This window comes from Trichosurus vulpecula, chromosome 2, assembly GCF_011100635.1.
Source record: "Trichosurus vulpecula isolate mTriVul1 chromosome 2, mTriVul1.pri, whole genome shotgun sequence".
NCBI classification, from domain to species: Eukaryota; Metazoa; Chordata; class Mammalia; order Diprotodontia; family Phalangeridae; genus Trichosurus; species Trichosurus vulpecula.
Window position 1 is genome coordinate 38,720,390 of NC_050574.1, and position 16,495 is coordinate 38,736,884.

Here is a 16,495-nt window from a genome sequence, read left to right on the forward strand (position 1 = left end):
GAGACTTCCTTCCCTTGGCCCCAGCCCCCGGATGTGGTCTATAAACAGCCACTACTACTGTCTATGGCCAGCGTATCTCAGGACTCCTGGGGGGGGGGGCAGCCTTATTCCCCACCCCACCTTGTTCCAGCACTTCTTTAGGGGGGTTATTACAGTAATTGGGTCCTTTAGCAAGCCCCCTCATGGGAGGCTGCAGTGATCCCTCTTCCCAGCTTGCTTTGCCCCCCACCCCCATAGTGAGTCCTTGCCTGATGTTTTAATACAGACTCCAGAGCTAGACCCTGTCAAGTGTAAGATATGAGAAAAGACAGGTCTTCTGGAACCTTAATCTCAGCAGCTGGAAGAGACATGAAAATAGAATGTTAGAGTGGCCAGCCCTGAAAACACAATGCTGGAGGCAGGGAGGGCTGTGGACCTGGAGAGGGGATCACACCTGCTTCACTGGGACCCCAGTCCAGGGCAGATTTTTGCCTCAGAGGAAGAAAAGACCACTTTTTTTTTGGAGGGGGGAGAGAAAGGGGAAACACAGCTTTCTCGATGAGGGAGGCTTTTAATCTGGTCTTTAGGGTTTGCTAAAGACTGTATATTTATTAACTCATCTGATGCTCTCCACAGCCCTATGAGATAGGCGCTATAATTCTCATTTTACAGATGAGAAAATAGAGGCACAGGGAGGTTAGGAAGGCTTGGGACAGTCATCCATCCCACCCCCAACTCCTTGAGCATCAATGCTCCCCTGCCCCCCAAACCTCCAGCCTCTGAGGACCCTCTCCCTCTTGAGCACCTCCAGCTTCCCGGTAAGGGGGGAAGCACTTCTGCTCTAGCGCTGGGTTCCCTAGGCAAGACTTCCTGGCCTCCCACCGCCCTTTTACAAGTTGCGCCGGAGGGTCTCGGGGCCCCCCACCTCTCCCACTCTGCGCAGGGGGGTGGTGGTGGTGGTGTGTGTATACTCATCTACGGCCCCACGGGCATCGTCCCCGCCGTCTTGGGGTAGCCCCCTCCAGGGCGATCTGGGGCCTCGAGCCCGGGGAGGAGTCCGGGCCCACGCGTGGGGGACCCGCGCGGCGCTGAGGAAAGTTTGTTTCCGGGACCTGGGCGGGGCGAGGCCGGGGGTGTGGGGGAGGAGTCGGCCTGGGAGTCCCCCGCCCCACTCTCTGGGTCTGGGGAGAGGGCTTCTCGCGCCCCTTCCCTGCAAGCTGGGCGGCCCCTGGAGCCCAAGCCGGAGCTTTGGGGGCCGTTGGGTCCCCAGGGTCCCGCGGGTCCTGCCCCCCTCCAGGCCTCTGACGTCACCGCACGCCACGCTGATTGGCTGCCCGCGCCGTCGGTCAGGATACTTCCTTCTGGGCCGCCGCCGCCGCCACTGAGTTACAAAGTTCCCAGCGCGGGGGGCGGGGGCGGGAAAGGAGCCCCGCGACCCCCGCCCGCCCGCGGCTACCGCGACCCCTGCCCGCCGAGCCCGAGCCCACCCGGTAACCCCCGAGCTCCCCAAACTTCCCCGGATCCCCCAGGGGCCGATCCTCTCCGCCCGCGTGGGGTCCCCGCGGGGTGTCTGGACCTTTAGGTCACCGGGCCCCCCCACACCCCATCTCTCTCTTCCCGGGCCGGCCTATCCTCCAGGCGCAGGGAGCCCCGACTCCACAGTGCACCTCTCTGTCCCCGATCCACGGGCCCCCTTCCCACGATCGCGGGTGGATGTGGGCGTGAGGAGGCCGGGCGCCACCCCGTCGCTCCCCCGATGGCCGCCCCCGCCCCTTCCTCCCCTCCCACGGGGCTCCCGCTCTCCCCGGGGCCGGGGTCGCCGCCCCCAGCCCACGCGGGACCCGAGCAGCCGCCGCCGCAGCAGACACCGCCCCCCCTGCTGCTGGCCCCGGCCCCGGCCCCTGGTGGGGTCTCCTTCCACATCCAGATTGGGCTGACCCGCGAGTTCGTGCTGCTGCCCGCCGCCGCGGACCTGGCCCACGTCAAGCAGCTGGCGTGCTCCATCGTGGACCAGAAGGTGTGGGGCTGCATTCCGGGGAGGGGACGTAGAGCAGGGAAGGTGGGGCCCCCGGGGCTCCTGGAGGCTAGGAGCTGGCACCGTGGAGGACCACCCACGGGGGTCGCCAGCCCGGAGAGGCCCGGGTCACGCCACGCCGGAACCTAGGCCAGAGCGGGGGCTGGAGCCCAGCTCTCCCGACCCCCAGGATGGGCTCTTTTCTCGAAAGGGGCCAAGGGGGCAACACATGGTTGGGGGCAACCGTGGGGGCACCCAGGGGCTCCGAGCCCGGGTAGGCGGATCGAGCCCCCAGGGAACTCGGCGTGTCCTAACTAGTTGTTTTCTGGAGGAGGGAGCTCGCGGAGGGTGTGTAAGCGCTACATGGGAAGGGGCCAGGTAAAGCAGGTGTGTGTGGGGGGGAGGGGGGTGAGAAGGATGGGGCAGATGTGAGTCCAGATGTGGAGAGAAGGGGGCTGGGCGCTGGCCCCCTCCCCCCTCCCCGTGTTTTAGTGGAAACTGAAAATTGGAGTTGGGTTCCAGAGAGGGAAGCAACGGGGACATGAGGTCGTGCATGTGTGTATGTGTGTGTGTGTGCACATGCCCCCCAGTGTGCCTGGGGAGAGGTCCCCTGTCTCCTTTTCTCCCTTCCCGTTCCATCCTCTCCCCCTGCCAGCTGAATTTAGCCTCCCCTTCAAAATATGTATTCCCTTGATCAGGTAACTGCCCCAGGTGGCAGAGAGTATGGGGAGGGGGGCAGCCTCCATGAGATGGGGGAAGGATGGGGGGGCGGGAAGTGAGAGGGGGGAAGGGAGCAGACCTGGACAGGGCATAGAATAGGGGAGAAGGGGCCCAACCGTGGGGAGTGTGCCAGGCCATCAGGAGAATGCTTGGAGATCCTGGGACAGCCTGACTATGTGAGCTGGCAAGGACCTTAGAACATGGAGTGTCCTAGCTAAGAAGTGCTCTGACACAGGAGATATCGAGAGCTGGGGGTGGGGGTGGGGCTTAGAACATGGAATGTCAGAGCTGGGAGGGCCCTTAGAACATGCAATCAATCTCAGGGCTGGGAGGGCCCTTGGAGCATGGGATGTCAGGGCTGGGAGGGTCCTTGGAGCAGGGGATGTCAGGGCTGGGAGGGCCCTTGGAGCAGGGGATGTCAAGGCTGGGAGGGTCCTTAGGACAGGGGATGTCAGGGCAGGGGATGTCAGGGCTTGGAGCAGGGGATGTCAGGGCTGGGAGGGCCCTTGGAGCAGGGGATGTCAAGGCTGGGAGGGTCCTTAGGACAGGGGATGTCAGGGCTGGGAGGGTCCTTGGAGCATGGGATGTCAGGGCTGGGGGGGCCCTTAGGACAGGGGATGTCAGGGCAGGGGATGTCAGGGCTGGGAGGGTCCTTGGAGCAGGGGATGTCAGGGCTGGGGGGGCCCTTAGGACAGGGGATGTCAGGGCTGGGAGGGTCCTTGGAGCATGGGATGTCAGGGCTGGGGGGGCCCTTAGGACAGGGGATGTCAGGGCAGGGGATGTCAGGGCTGGGAGGGTCCTTGGAGCAGGGGATGTCAGGGCTGGGGGGGCCCTTAGAACAGGGGATGTCAGGGCTGGGAGGCACTTTAGAATGCTGGAGCTGGGAGGCAGACACCTTAGAGACAACTGAACCCATCCCATCTTCTGACTAAAGAGAAGGAAGAGGAAGCTAAGGTTCTTGGGCTATACAGGAAAGCCTGGTGATCCTAACCCTAGGACTTACCTGAGGCCACACAGTCAGTTGGTCAGAATGGAGCCTAGGTCTGTCAGGACCGAGACCCTGGACAGGACAGCGGCCCTTTACCCCTCACCCTCAGGGCCAGGCCCCAGCCCTCCTCCGTCGAGGCATGTTTACACCTTCTCCTCGATCCTCTACCTGCTTGGTTTCATTTTCTGTTTCTAGGATGGTTTCACTTCCTGACCCCCCAAGGAACTGATCGAGAAATGTGCCTGTGGGTTGTGGGTGGAGGTCGATTAGGGACAGTGATGGTGCCGGAGGGCTCTGGTTGGAGGTCTGGGGCACTTACTCCATCCTACCTTTTAACTCATAGCCCCGGACCCCTCCCTCCCCTCCCCCCCCCCCCCCCCCGGTCTGCCCCTCTATATACATGCCAGTCTGGAAGAGAGAAGACCCAGGCTTTGGATCCTAGATTCCTTCCTCTGACAGTATCAAAGCCGCCTCCCTTCCCCCCCCCACCCCTTTTTAGCTCCTTCAAGGCTGGGCTTCAGGCCAGGTGTTTGGAGAACAATAGGATCCGGAAGGAAACTGGGGGTGGGGGAGAGGGGTCTAGGGTTAGGATCACCAGGCTTTCCTGTATAGCCCAAGAACCTAGAGCAGACCCCAGGTGTCCCAGTGTCCCCTCCCCTGCTGGTCTTTGCACTGATCCCACCCATTCCAGAACACCTGGGCCCTGGGGTGTGTGTGTGTGTGTGTGTGTGTGTGTTTGGGGAGGGGGGCGGGGGAGAAGGAAGGGAGGGGCAGGGGCTTTGAGGTCCTAGTGTTTCCGGGGGAAGTGGGTCCAACCCTGGGAGGGTTCTGGGCTGAGTCAGGAGAACACTTGGAGATTCACTAACACCTTGACTCCCCTCCCCCCAGTTCCCCGAGTGTGGCTTCTATGGGCTCTATGATAAGATCTTGCTCTTCAAGCATGACCCCACCTCTGCTAACCTCCTGCAGCTCGTTCGGTCTGCTGGGGATATACAGGAGGGAGACTTGGTGGAAGTGGTGCTGTCCGGTAAGGGGACTGGGGTGGGGGGGGTGGGGGGGGCGGGGTGTCACTCTGGCAGGGAGAACTGGGGGAGTAGATAAGGGTTGGAGGATCCTTTGAATTTGACAATTATCAAATCACAGAACCTTAAAAGGGCAGATCTGGAAAGGATCCTTTTGGTCTGTAGCCCTTAGACAGAAGGGGAAACTGAGGCCCAAGGAAGAAGAAACTTGTCCATCCATGGTCATACAGTGAATTAGTGGTGGAGAAGAAGGGCCAGGGCTCCTGGTACCCTTTCTAGGGTTCTTTCCTTTCTTATATTTCTCATAAGAAGGAAAGTGAGGAAACAAGTCTCTATGAAGTGCTCCCTCTGGGCCCAGTCTGTGTACACAGGAGGTCAGGATCCCTGCCCCCCTGTCCTACCAAGTCCTGACCATGAATCACCCACCTTCCCTCAGCTTCTGCCACCTTTGAGGACTTCCAGATTCGGCCACACGCCCTCACGGTACATTCCTACCGAGCGCCGGCTTTCTGTGACCACTGTGGGGAGATGCTGTTCGGGCTGGTGCGCCAGGGCCTCAAGTGCGATGGTGAGCCAGCGTTATGGGAGAAGGAATGAATGGTGGATCACTGAGGCACGAGGGCAGGTTTGGTATGTAGAGGTGTACCTAGGCCAGGGTAGACTGAGCTTTGTGCTGGGGTGCTGAAATTTAGGAGATGCTCTTTTAGCAGAAAGAAACCATTGAGCTTAGTACCTGAATAGCAAGATTTTTTTTTACCAGACTTGTGATTACTTTGGTGTAGGGAGCTCCTGGTCAGCAAGCCCCTCTACCAGGACAGATCAGTACCTGCTCTTCAGCTTGTGGTCTTAGTTACCTTAGGGAGCTGAGAGGCTAGTGACTTCCCCAGGGTCACACAGGTAATAGGCTATGGTATGAAGGCATGCAAACCAAGTTTCCCTGGCTTGGAGGTACACTCTGTAAACATGCTGCTTCTATGTTCAGAAGAACAGCTCATTAAAAGACTAGAATACTGTGTCACCTAGTCACACTGGCTCATTTAGATCAAGAATCTCAGATCTTGCTGAAGGTCATACAGGTAGTAAGCATCAGAGACAGGATTTAAATGCAGGTCCTGAGACTCAAGTAGGAGCCCCTTTCCCTGTAATGTACACTACCTCTTCAAAAAGTGAAATGGAGGGTCCTGCTTGTGCCAGCCCCCAAAACTCTTAGGTACGGCTCTCCCTGTGAGAAGAACCAGACAATGGAAGAGGTGGGACCCTGTTAAGGGAGGAGGAGAAGGCTACATTGGGGTCACCTCAGCGGTGGAACGTTTTCTGGGTTCTGTGACAGGGAGAGATAGAGACCTTTAGCTGGAGGGAACCTTCTGGGAGATTAGAGGTGCCCTGGGGGGCTCCTTTTGAAATGGGGAGGGTCTAGAAAGAGGAAGGAATTTGGGGGTATCTATGGCTTTGAGGTAGACAGAGGAGTTACCATAATGTGGGGGAATCTTGGGAGGTCTTCTAGGCAGAATTAAGGATTGTTGGAAGGATGCTAGGCTGACCTCAGGTCTGGGGAAACATCCTGGATGGAATCTGGGGTGGGGAGGCGATTTGATGAGCGGGCCGAGGACCACTGTCTGGAAGGGGCACTGAGTATATGTTGGAGGGGGCAGGGTCTAGGCTGCCTGGGGTCTCTCCCCTGAGTCTCTCCCCTCTGCCTCCAGGCTGTGGGCTGAATTACCACAAACGCTGTGCCTTCAACATACCCAACAACTGTAGTGGGGCCCGTAAGCGCCGTCTCTCCTCCACCTCCCTGGCCAGTGGCCACTCCCTTTGGCTGGGCACGTCTGAGTCTCTGCCTTGCACATCCGATGAGCTGGTGAGGGCCCTGGGGCTGGTGCTCGGGGGCAGCAGTGGGGGTGCGGGAGGCTCCTGCCAAGAGAGGAGACCTGGGCTTGGGGCCCTGGATTCTTTTCCCCCGCCCAGAATAATTGGACTTCAGGCCAAGGGGTCATGGGGGTGGTGAAGGGACTGAGACCTCCTCTCCTTCTGGACAGAGCCGCAGCTCAGGTGACACATCCTCACGCCGCCTGCCTTCATCTTCCTCCTCCTCCTCCTCCTCCGCGTCCTACATGGGCCGCCCCATTGAGCTGGACAAGCTGCTGCTCTCCAAGGTCAAGGTCCCGCACACCTTCCTCATCCACAGTTATACTCGGCCCACGGTCTGCCAGGCCTGCAAGAAGCTCTTGAAAGGCCTCTTTCGACAGGGCCTCCAATGCAAAGGTCAGCAGGTAGAGGTCAGAGGGGCCTGAGGGATGCGGAATTCCCAGGGAAGCGGAGAAGCTCAGAATCTTAGCAAAAGATAGCTAGAACGTTAGATTGAAATCCTTGGAATCAGGCATCATCTAGAACATTAGGCTTAGAACAGAGAACCTTGGGGGCAGACACCTAGAACATTAGACTTAGAATAGAGAACCTTGGAATCAGACACCTAAAACATTAGGCTTAGAATAGAGAACCTCAGAATAGATCCCTGGAATGTTAGATTTATAACAGAGAACTCTGGAATCAGACACCTAGAATATTAGACTTAGAGTAGAGACCCTTAGAAACAGACACCTAGAATGTCAGATTTATAACAGAGAACCTTGGAACCAGACACCTAGAGCACTAGACTTAGAATAGAGAGTTGTAGAAACAGACACCTAGAACATCAGGTTTATAATAGAGAACTGCAGAAGCAAATACCTAGAATAGAGAAACATAAAAAGACACCTAAAACTTTAGACTTAGAACAGAGAACCTTAGAAACAGACACCTAGAATAGAGAACTATAGAAACAGCTAGAACACCAGACTTAGAGAACCTTAGAAACACACACCTAGAACTTTAGGCTTAGAACCTTAGAAACAGACTCCCAGGATGTTAGACTTAGCTTAGAATCTTAGGCCTGGATACCTAGAACATTAGAGACTCTTTTAATCATGAGAATGAGTGAAGCGCACTTATCCCCCTAAATGAAGGGGATACTTTTGCAAAGTCAACATCACGGGGTATGGATCCCAGAAGGAAATGTGAGGATCTTGGACTTTTGGCAGGACGACTTCATGGAGGCTAGATTTGCGTCGGGAGAATCTTTGGGATTTTAGAAACTCAGAGTGTGAAATCAGAGTAGAATCAAAGACTTGGCATTTTAGAGGTTTGGGATCTTAGAGCGTCAGACTTTTAAAAATTGAGAATGTCGTGCCGGTCATTAAAGACTGTTTCAGGCCACCACCCTCCACTTCCAGGACTGACGGCAGGAGAGGTGGAGTTGGGGGGTCAGATAGTCCATGGATCAATCCATAGGTGTTAGTTAAGTACCTACTCTGGGTGACTCTTAGTGCTGCTGGATTTGCTGTGGCGTTTGGGGGGGGTGTGAAACCCCAAATCCTAATAAGGGAAGGGAAGTTGCTGAAATGGATGCTTGCTGGTCCTCAGCTCCCCCATAGATGGTGGGGATGATCTGGGGAGGTGGAGGGGAAAACACCAGAACTGATGAGACTTCCCATTAACCTTCCCCACCTGCAGATTGCAAATTTAACTGTCATAAACGCTGCGCCACCCGAGTTCCCAATGACTGCCTGGGAGAGGCACTTATCAATGGCGGTGAGACGGGGAGGCTGGAGGGCAGGGAGAGGGCTGGGCCCATGGGAAGGAGACGTCTCAAGGGATCTCTGAGCTCTGTGGTCCCTCCCATCCCCTCCGACAGATGTGCCCATGGAAGAGGCAAGTGACTTTGGGGACTCTGACAAGGGCTCTATGATGGATGAGTCCGATGACTCTGGGATCATCCCGGGGTCCCATGCAGAGAATGCCCTGAGGGCCAGTGAGGAGGAGGAAGGTGAAGCCGGCAAGGCCCAGAGGTATTGACACTAATGTCCAACCAAGTCCCTCCCTACCTGTGGTCTCACATGTGGCTTTTAGCTTGCTGTCTGGCTTCCCAAGAATCCCTTTATGCTCTGGGCCTCAGTTTACCCAGGTCAAACTAGGGGGTCTCTAAAGTTCTCTCCAGCCCTGACATAATTTTATTTTTTTTAATCTTGTTTAAATTGATATATTTTCACTTCCACTCTGCCTTCATTTCAAAACTTATCATGCCCCATCCCACTCCTCATCAAGCCAACCCTTGTAACAAAGGTTAAAAGATAACAGTTCATCCAGACTAACCAACACACTCACCATCCCTGACAATGCATGTGACGTTCTGCCCCTGTGGCCCCCTGCTTCCCAAAGAGGGGAGGCAGGTCCATTTCCTCAGCTCTTTTCAGAACCAACCTTGGTCATTATAATCTTGGTTGTTGTTCAGTCTGTTAGTCCTGTCCGACTCTTTCTGACCCCATTTGGGGTTTTCTTGGCAGAGACACTGGAGCGGTTTTGCCATTTCCTCCCCCAGCTCATTTTACAGATGAGGAAACTGAGGCAAACAGGGTGAAGTGACTTGCCCAGGGTCCCACAGCTAGGAAGTGTCTGAGGCTGGATTTGAACTCGGGTCTTCCTGACTCCAGGCCTGGCACCCTTATCATCATATTTACATAGCATGAAGTTTTCTTTTGTTGGTGTTTTTTTTTTCATTTACCTTGTCATAGCCCTTCTCTTTACTGTTTCCCTGCTTCTGCTACTGTACATGTCTTCCCGTATTTCCCTGATTTCTTTGTATTTCCTTATGGTGCAGGAATTGTCCTCTACAGAAATTGTTTGGCCGTTCCCTAATCAATGAGAACCCAAGCTGTTTCCTGCTTTTTGCTACCCCTAAAAATGCTGCAATGAATACCTGAGTGTGTTAGGAACCTTTCCTTCTCAGGGTACATACCTAGCAGTAGGAATTCTGGATCACAACGTCTAGATATTTTTGTCTCCCCCTACACACTTTTTTATAGCACCATTCTAAATAGCTTTCAGTGATAATTGGCTGGCTTAACAGCTCCACTAACAATGTATGGGTGTGCCTGTTTTTTCCCAGCCTTCCCAGCATTGATTCATTCCTTCCTTAGCGTTTTGTGTCTCTGACTTGTCTGTAATTGATTTTGACTGTTCCCTTTGACTATGATTCATTCTCTTTCCCCCTCCCAGTTCTCTCGGGTATATCCCCCTGATGAGAGTTGTCCAGTCGGTGAGACATACAACCCGAAAGTCCAGCACGACCCTCCGAGAGGGGTGGGTTGTTCACTACAGCAACAAGGACACGTTGGTGAGCGGACCTTGGGACTGACGGGCGGGGAAGGGGAGCCGCTGACTCTGCCATTGCTTCTTCCTGGGTTTGTCTAGCCTGGAGGTGGGCTGTGGGCTCCAGGGAGGAGCTGGGCTGCCCTGGCCTGACAACTTGTCCCTCCTTCCAGAGGAAACGTCACTACTGGAGGCTTGATTGCAAGTGCCTAACCCTTTTCCAGAACAACACAACCAACCGATACTACAAGGTACATCCCAGGCCCTATCCCTCCTGAGCTGGGCCTTGCCCCACCCAGCCTCCTTGGGAGTGGAGATTTGAACCCAAGACTCCCACTGGGCTCCCGAGAGAGGCCCCCTAGGGGCTGGGGGAGGTTTATTTCTTATTGCTGCCCACGGGTGGTGGTTGGATAGAATGGTGGAGGGCCAAAACCCTGAGAACTGGTTGGCTCTAGAAGCAAAATCCAATTTCTCGTTGGCTGCATCTTGACCTGTGCCCTCTTGTGCTCTACCAGGAGATCCCCCTGTCTGAGATCTTGGCTGTGGAGCCGGCCCAGAACTTCTCCCTGGTGCCCCCGGGCACCAACCCACACTGCTTTGAGATCGTCACTGCCAACGCCACCTACTTCGTGGGCGAGACACCCATCCTGGCCCCTGGCGGCCCAGGCGGTGGGCAGGGGGCTGAGACAGCCCGGGGCTGGGAGACGGCCATCCGCCAGGCCCTGATGCCCGTCATCCTGCAGGATGCTCCTAGCACTCCTGGCCACACGCCCCACAGTGAGTCCCAGGTTGTCCCAACGCCCAGTGAGTTTGGATGCATGAGAGGCACTGTCCCAGGGGCTGGTAGCCTGGGCCAGGGGTGATGTGGCCTTCCTTATGTCTCCGTTACTTCTCTTCAGGGCAGGCATCTCTAAGCATCTCTGTGTCTAACAGCCAGATCCAGGAGAATGTGGTAAGACTGCTCCTGCATCCCTCCAGTGCTTCTCTTTAATGCTCATCTCTGCATTTATTCTGCCTGGCCCCCTCCCTGAACCCTGCCTCCCTTCCTATGCCCCCGGTCCCCAGGCCCCGCTTCCATTCAACCCCCTTCTCCCATTCCTCATTCTTTCTCCCCTGTCTCTCCATCTCCCTCTCATCTTGTTTCTCCTCATCTCTCTCCCTCTGATCCCTTTTCCCTCCTGTCTTCCCTGCTTGCTCTTTGGTTTCCCCAAAGCCCTCCCTTCCTCCCTGACCACTCCGCCTCCCCCCAGGACATCGCCACAGTCTACCAGATCTTCCCTGATGAGGTGCTCGGCTCTGGGCAGTTTGGAGTTGTCTATGGAGGTAAAAGTACAGAGTGCCATTGGGCCGTTGGGATGGAGACGCCGTGTTCTGAACCCTCTGAACCCTCGGCACATTCTCACTCGCCACCGGGGCTCCCCCCATCCTCTCCCTAGTGTCCTGTCTGCCCTAGTTCTTCCCCATTTCCCCAGTGAGGCCACTAGGTGGCACCGTGGATAGAGGGCCAAACTTGGCACTCTGGAAGACCCAAGTGTGAATCCTGTCTTACACTTATCACTGTGTAATCTCACATTCCTCATCATAATGATAAACTCTCATTTCAGAGGGTTGTCATGGGGATCAGATACATTAATATACTGAATGAGTTCATTGGCAAGCCTCAGAGCGTCATGCATATATTTGTTATTATTGGTGTACCCCTTGAGGTCTTCCTACCTCAGTAAGAATATTAGCTCATATAGAGGGAGTTCCAAAAGTCTTAGTGCAATTGGAAGACCTAGTGCACCAAGACTTTTGGGACACCCAGGGTGTATAATATAATAAGGGCTTCCTCCCACCCTGGCTTCAGAAAGAGCTGGCCTCAGATTATGAAGGACCTGGGTTCAAGTCCTGCCTCTGACATTACTAGTTGTGTGAACATAACCTCTCAGTGCCCCCAGGCAGGTCTGTGAGATTATAAGGCATAGGGTTGATGATGAGGCAGCTATAGGTGGTGCAGTGGTTAGAACACTGGGCCTGGAGTCAGGAAGACCTGAGTTCAAATCCTGCCTCAGACACCAACTAGCTGTGTGACCCTCAGCAAGTCCCTTCACCCTGTTTGCCTCAGTTTCCTTATCTGTACAATGAGCTGGAGGAGGAAATGGCAAACCCCTCCAGTGTAGTTGCCAGGAAAACCCCCACCGGGGTCAGGGAGAGTCAGATATGACTGAAGTGACTGAACAGCATCCCAATCCTGTAAGGGCAAGTAGGACAAGGTAATTATTAATCTCATTTTGCAAATGAGGAAACTGAGTCTCAGGACAAGGGACTTCCACAGCTAGTGGGTGTCAGACCCAGGATTTCAGCCCAGCCCCTTCTGGGAGTCCCCCTTGCAAACTGGGCTGCCCTCTAGGGGTGGAGGAGCAATGTCGTAAGATTGACCCCCCACACCTACCGTCCACAGGGAAGCACAGAAAGACAGGCAGGGATGTGGCTGTGAAGGTGATCGACAAACTGCGGTTCCCCACCAAGCAGGAGAGCCAGCTCCGGAATGAGGTGGCCATCCTGCAGGTGAGGACCCTGGCATTCCTGGCCCCGGTTCAAGGCAGCAGGGTGCACGCTCTGTCCTCGGACACAAAGTCCCCATCCCAACCCCTGCCTGGCTGGGGCTGTTGGGGGGAGAGGGAGGGAGGTCTGCAGGAAGCTAGATGGGATTGGAGGGGTGGAAGGGCCTGAATCCTGCCCCTCCTCCCATCTGGCCTTGGCAGAGTCTCCGGCACCCAGGGATCGTGAACCTGGAGTGTATGTTCGAGACCCCTGAAAAGGTGTTTGTGGTGATGGAGAAGCTTCACGGAGACATGCTGGAGATGATTCTGTCCAGTGAGAAGGGACGGCTGCCTGAGAGGCTCACCAAGTTCCTCATCACTCAGGTGATGCCCTGGCCCTGGTCCCGTCCGATGGATCCTCTACCCCCACCTTAGGGCCCCCCTTCAGCTCCCCAACTCCCTGCCTCTCTTCCCACTCCCCCCTACCATCCGTCCTTCCTTCCCTTTCTTTTATCCACTTCCTCCCGTCATCCTGTCCCCCTCTTTTCTCCATTCTGTCTCCCTCTTCATCTTCCCAGTCCATTCCTTCTCCCCTAGGCCAAAGTGATGGGGATGAGGAAGGAGAAGCCTTGGGATTGGAGGAGAAATTGGGAGGCAGGGTCTCTTCACTGGGCCCCTGTTTGGTACCTTCCTCAGATCCTGGTGGCCCTGAGACACCTACACTTCAAGAACATCGTTCACTGCGACCTGAAGCCGGAGAACGTGCTTTTGTCCTCAGCGGATCCCTTCCCCCAGGTCAGGTCTTGAGGAGCCCATCCCCAACCTTGCCCTCCTGAACCTAAGTTAGTGAAAGGGCATTTATTAAGAATCTGCTGTGTACCAAGCACTGTCCTAGGGGCACCAGGTACAAGAGTGAGCTTATATTCTAACAGGGGGAAACTATTAGGGGAGTGATGGGGGAGGGGGATGGTGTTCATCTGGGAAATGCCAGGGATGGGGCCCTTTCCAGAAGCAAAAGTGTTGATTAGATTACTGATCCTCCAGCAAGATGGGGGCCCATGCCTGGGGGGGATGGCTGGAATGGCTGCCCCAGAGAGGAAGGCATGGTCTCTGGAGGTCTGGGCTGAGGGTTCAGGTCCAGATGGGGCAGATGTGCCAGTCTGGACCACCCCTACTACTAAGGGATTCAGGATGCACGGAGGTTCCTCCTACATAGCAATGCTGAAGGTTTGGAGGTGGGGGGACAGGCTGACAAAAGGAGATGGAGTAATCCAAGGTTGGGTGGGGGTGGCACCCTGGGAAGCTATCACCCACCTAGTTCCCTTTTTGAGTCTGTAGTAAAATGGGGGCCTGGCTTAGGTGGTTTTTAAGGCCCCCTCCCTGCCCACAGGTGAAACTCTGTGACTTTGGATTTGCCCGAATAATCGGGGAGAAGTCTTTCCGCCGCTCAGTAGTGGGGACCCCCGCGTATCTGGCGCCCGAGGTGTTGCTAAATCAGGGCTACAACCGCTCACTGGACATGTGGTCTGTGGGTGTGATCATGTACGTCAGCCTCAGTGGCACCTTCCCTTTCAATGAGGATGAGGACATTAACGACCAGATACAGAATGCGGCCTTCATGTACCCGGCCAGTCCCTGGAGCCACATCTCTGCTGGAGGTACCCCACTGGGACCAGGGGGCAGGAGGAGGAGGAGAAGAGGCTCCTCCAGCTGATGGGTCAAGCCCGAGGGTGTAATGCTAACTCGCTGTGTGACCTCTGTCCCGTCAGTACTGAGCCTCTCACACAGCAGGCATTCAATCCATGCAGAACTGTGGTATCAGAGCTCAACATCCCTTCTTCCTTAATTGTTCTAATGTGATACAGTCTAAGAGGAAAGTGCCTTGGGAGCAGGCCTTGGAATCCAACCAACCTGGGTTCAAACCCTGCCTCAGACAAGTACTAGCTTTCCACCTTGGGCAAGGGATTTAGTTAGCCTCTCAAAGCCCCCAGGAAACCTTCGGAGACTTGAAAGTACAACTCTGTAGAGGCAGAGAGTGTAGCCCGTGTCTCCTCTTCAGAGAGCTTACTCATCATTCAAATGAACCCAGGTCCAGATCAGAAATGATAGGCCACCGGCCTCATAGAGTTCAGAGGCCATACAGAAAGAGGTGACCATTGTTGTATTGAAGGTACATTTTAGGAATGCCAGCTAGGTACCTACCGGGAGGCGGGAGGGGATGGGAATGAATGAGGGAGGGAGGAATTGAATGCCCACATGTCTGACACCTTGAAGAGGGCTTGGCTGGTCCAGGGAGGGAGGCTTCCGCGACGGGGCTCTCCTTGAGTGGCTGGACCGGCCCCCCACATCCTTTCTCCCCCCCACCCCGCCCCCGCACCCACAGCCATAGACCTGATCAACAACCTGCTGCAGGTGAAGATGCGAAAGCGCTACAGTGTAGACAAGTCGCTCAGCCACCCCTGGCTCCAGGTGAGCGGTGGGGGCGGCCCCTGGCCCAGAAACGGATGTGCACCCCTCTCCCATTGGCCGAGTGGGCAATAGGGGCGGGAACCTTGGGATCCCATTGGTGGTGGGGCTTGTGGGTGGTCCCCTCCCTGGTTAACTCTTCCCCTCCCAGGACTACCAGACTTGGCTGGACCTTCGGGAGCTCGAGGGCAAGATGGGGGAGCGGCACATTACCCACGAAAGCGATGACGCCCGCTGGGAGCAGTTCGCTGCGGAGCACACGCTGCCTTACCCGGCACACCTGCGCGGGACGGGAGAGGGCGGGGAGCCCGGAGACGGGGTCGGGGGCCTGGGGAGGGTTGAGCAGCCCTTCCCGCCTCAGGACCACGAGATGCAGGGCCTGGCCGAGCGGGTCAGCGTCCTCTGAGGCTGCTTGGGAACCAGGATCTCCAAGCGCCTCTGTTGGAAGGAGGGCTGCCTTTTCTGTTTATGGACCTGACTGGCCTATTCCAGCTCCTGCCCCGCCCCCACCCCCTTCTCGCCTTACACCTGGAGGACTGAGGAGGGCCAGAGGCGGGCTGAGAGACGACCAGGAACAGCCCTGGGATGTGCCCTTCCCGCCTCGCCCCTACATGCCCCTCCCTTGAGTATCTTCACCTGGAACAGTAAAGGGACCTTGGCTTTGAGCCCTCCCCTTTGTCCGTCGGTCTGTCTAACTGTCCCCTGATGCTGGGTCCTACTCTTAGAGGGTCCTCTAGAAACTCCTTTTGGGGTGCCTTCCCTTTTCTCCCAGCATAAGGACTCTGGGGCTCCCGATGGATGCTACAGCAGGAGGTGATGGGGGCAGGATGTGGTCGCCGAGGACCTCTGTGGGATGGGGGAGGGGCTTCCAAGGTCGATTCCTGCTCTCAATCTATGAGCCCATGAAGTCCTGCGGAGAGGGGAAGAGTATAGGGCTGCCACGCAGTTGGACCACCAGGGGGAGTCAAGACCCCTCCTTTCAAAAAGATGGGGCTGGGGAGATAGTGCTCAGTCTATTGAGGGGAGGAAGAGAGACCCTGGGAAGATTATGCCATGTTTCTGAATTCTACCTGAGCCTCCCAAGATCAGCAGAAGGAAGGGCCCTTAGAACATGATGTCAGAGCTGGGAGCGCCCTTAGAACAAGGAATAGCCGAACTGGGAGGGGCCTTAGAACAGGGAATGTCAGAGTTGAGAGGGCCCTTAGAACAGGGAAGGTCAGAGCTAGAACAGACCTGACAAGGCCATCTAGGTAGAGATACGGAGGTCAAGATGGGAAGGGAGGGGCAGGAGATTCCTGTCTGCCCTTGTACCTGGCTGAAGGTAGGAGGCCACTTTTGAAACAAACCCAATTCAGTTTGTCTGGACTGTAATTTCTGAGATGAATGGGACTTTGGAAGCCACTGAGATTGGTCCCCTCATTTTATCAATAAGGAAACAGCCTTAGACAAGAGAGATGGTTTGTCTGCATCACAGCCCACTTGGGTGACAGGACCAGGACCAGGGCTCAGGCTCTCAGCTCTTTTGCAACTCTTATGGCCAGAGCATGAACCAGCCTGATGCCCTCCAGCCAAGCTTGAAGACCACTCCCTTTGCTCT

The 16,495-nt window shown here is 55.9% G+C and overlaps 2 protein-coding genes across 3 annotated transcripts; both read left to right on the top strand.

Moving 5' to 3' along the window:
- Window positions 1–728: 728 nt before the first annotated feature.
- On the top strand, window positions 729–1,561 carry LOC118836348 (basic salivary proline-rich protein 3-like). The gene is made up of 2 exons (XM_036743666.1): window positions 729–797; window positions 995–1,561. The coding sequence occupies exons 1-2, from the start codon at window positions 729–731 to the stop codon at window positions 1,559–1,561; spliced, it is 636 nt and encodes a 211-aa protein (XP_036599561.1).
- PRKD2 (protein kinase D2) lies at window positions 1,361–15,563 on the top strand. Of its 2 annotated transcripts, none has more exons than XM_036747669.1 (18): window positions 1,361–1,996; window positions 4,590–4,728; window positions 5,160–5,291; window positions 6,427–6,581; window positions 6,760–6,985; window positions 8,273–8,350; window positions 8,454–8,607; window positions 9,815–9,932; window positions 10,081–10,158; window positions 10,423–10,711; window positions 10,807–10,859; window positions 11,158–11,230; window positions 12,351–12,457; window positions 12,655–12,816; window positions 13,129–13,227; window positions 13,823–14,090; window positions 14,816–14,901; window positions 15,050–15,563. In XM_036747669.1, exons 1-18 carry the CDS (start codon window positions 1,736–1,738, stop codon window positions 15,302–15,304), a joined length of 2,733 nt encoding a protein of 910 aa, XP_036603564.1. In that variant the 5' UTR covers window positions 1,361–1,735; the 3' UTR covers window positions 15,305–15,563. The 2 variants fall into 2 exon arrangements, with proteins under 2 accessions (XP_036603564.1, XP_036603565.1); XM_036747670.1 differs by having other exon boundaries at window positions 10,423–10,684.
- Window positions 15,564–16,495: the final 932 nt, after the last annotated feature.

Bases quoted from the DNA above. Each gene is read 5' to 3' on its own strand.
- PRKD2 (XM_036747669.1), top strand. From the start codon at position 1,736: ATGGCCGCCCCCGCCCCTTCCTCCCCTCCCACGGGGCTCCCGCTCTCC. The intron at 6,986-8,272 runs GTCAGCAGGTAG...CCCCACCTGCAG, and splicing joins ACAGGGCCTCCAATGCAAAG to ATTGCAAATTTAACTGTCAT. The intron at 9,933-10,080 runs GTGAGCGGACCT...CCCTCCTTCCAG, and splicing joins ACAGCAACAAGGACACGTTG to AGGAAACGTCACTACTGGAG.
- LOC118836348 (XM_036743666.1), top strand. From the start codon at position 729: ATGCTCCCCTGCCCCCCAAACCTCCAGCCTCTGAGGACCCTCTCCCTC. The intron at 798-994 runs GTAAGGGGGGAA...GTCTTGGGGTAG, and splicing joins TGAGCACCTCCAGCTTCCCG to CCCCCTCCAGGGCGATCTGG.